This window comes from Plectropomus leopardus, unplaced genomic scaffold (assembly GCF_008729295.1).
Source record: "Plectropomus leopardus isolate mb unplaced genomic scaffold, YSFRI_Pleo_2.0 unplaced_scaffold26552, whole genome shotgun sequence".
Taxonomy (NCBI): domain Eukaryota; kingdom Metazoa; phylum Chordata; class Actinopteri; order Perciformes; family Serranidae; genus Plectropomus; species Plectropomus leopardus.
The window spans coordinates 1-2,133 of NW_024628882.1; the positions used below are offsets into that span (position 1 = coordinate 1).

A 2,133-nucleotide genomic window follows, 5' to 3' on the forward strand; every position below is an offset into this window, starting at 1 on the left:
ACACACACACACACACACACACACACACACACACACACACACACACACACACACACACTTTGTATGCTACTGTTTTGGAAGAAAAGAAAAGTGTCTATGGTTTATTCTGAGTAGTCGCAGCTCTGTGTCTGTCTCTGCAGTTGTCCCAGCAGTTGGACAGTCTACTGGGCATGCTCTGTGCTGATGTGGCTCCAGCTGACGGAGCTTCCATTCAACAAAACCTCAAACTGTTGGAGGAGAAGCTGCAGACTGTCGGTTCGTACTCCGAATGATAAGACTTATCCTATAAATTAACTGTGTCTTTTTTTTGGTGTTAATTAAGGATGTACATGTACACGTTATCCCCGCAGAGGCCGGTCTTGCTTCTCTGCGTCAGAAGGGGGGGCTGTTGATGGAGCAGATGTGCGGCCAGCAGTCGTGGCCTCTGGAGGAGACGGAGAGTCCGGCTGGAGAACAGCAGGACAACGTTCAGCACATCCAGGCTGTGATGGAGGAGATGCAGCTCCGCAAGCAGAGGTGACTTTCCTCTTCTTTTTCTTTTCACAGCAGGGAGCCAAGAGGGTTTCTTTTATCTGACTGTCGGAACAGCGGAAACATGATACCGAAACTTGATGCTTTTTTTAAGTAACTAATTGTTACTAGGCAACCACTTAATCACTTGTCCTTAACTTAACCCTCATTTTTGTGGTGGAGGCTGGAGGCATTATTTTTTCAGGTTGTCTGTTCGTACGCATGAACGTCCAGGGAAATTTGGCTCAAACAAACCTTTGACTCAGAGATTTTGGTTGTCATAGGTCAAAGGTCAAGGCTACTGTGACCTTGTCTGTATTATTTCAGGAAAAACTTAAGGGATTTTTTTCAAATTTGGCTCAAACGATCACTTTGACTCAGTGATGAGCTGATTAGATTTTGGTGGTCAAAGGTCACTTTGACCTCGCATTCGTCTCTTTTTTGTGACCGCAATATCTGAAGATGGCCTTAAGGGAGTTTAATTGAAATTGGCATTAGCATCCACTTGGACTCAAAATGAACTGATGAGAATCTGGTAGTTGAAGGTCAAAGGTCAAGGTCAATGTGATCTTCTGTGCTGCCGGGGGGAGATAATATAATAAGAATAATAAAGTATTTGTGTAGCACATATCAAAACCCACATTACAAAGTGCTTAACAATAAAAATCACAAAAATACACACACAGGAAAGATTTTAAAACACAAACACAAAAGAAAAACATGAGAACAACACACAAGAAAAAATTTAAATAGCAAAAAATACACCACAAAAGAAAATTTAAAAACAATAGTTGAATTTAAAAACAAAAACAGCAGTGCAAGATATAAGTCCAATTTAAGTAGTAAAATATATGAAGAAATTAAGTCTTGAAAGAGAAATGAAAGGAAAGCCTTTCAATCAAAATAAGTCTTCAAATCTTCAGGCAGATCATTCCACAACCGAGGAGCCCTAACAGCAAACGTGAGGCGGGAACCGTCTGCCTGAGGATCTCAGGTTGCAGACCGGTTGGTGTTGGATATATGTTCTGGGACAAGGCCACGAAGGGCTTCAAAAGCAATAAGTAAAATCTTCAAATCAGTCCTCAAAGATGTGTGTGAAGCATCCAGTTGGGGACAGTTTGACAATCTGCTGCTGATTGTCTGGCCACATTATGGTTGGTCAGAAAGTAGTCAAGGCAACAATTTCTTCAGATGTGTCTTGCAGCTTGCATCACCTTGAAGTGATCTAACATTAGTCTTTACCAACCATTTACACTATCACTTGTTGTTGTTGCCACCGCAGAAGGCTGTCTCTCAGGTCATCTGACTAAATGAAGGAATAAAACACCAATAACAGAAAAACTCTCACTGAAAACAAAAAGGAAAAAAAGTGTCCCGGGCTGCTGAAGTGTGCATTGTCTGATCGGAGCCTTAAACTGTTAGTGTGTATTAATATTATATGTAAATGAAGCCTTTAACAATGTGGGTGTGTGTGTGTTGCAGGTGTGAGGACATGGTGGACGTGAGGGGGCTGAAGATGCTACAGATGGTCCAACTGTTCAAATGTGAAGAAGACGCTTTACAGGTAGGACACACAACAACACACACACACACACACACACACACACACACACACACACACAC

General features: G+C 42.0%; 1 protein-coding gene across 1 annotated transcript; it reads left to right on the top strand.

The window, feature by feature from the left end:
• Window positions 1-140: 140 nt before the first annotated feature.
• On the top strand, window positions 141-2,074 carry LOC121966982 (SEC14 domain and spectrin repeat-containing protein 1-B-like; the record flags this gene model as incomplete). Its single annotated transcript, XM_042517045.1, has 3 exons — window positions 141-255; window positions 351-516; window positions 1,993-2,074. Coding segments are annotated over 3 exons (363 nt in total), but the record flags the coding sequence as incomplete, so codon positions are not given.
• Window positions 2,075-2,133: the final 59 nt, after the last annotated feature.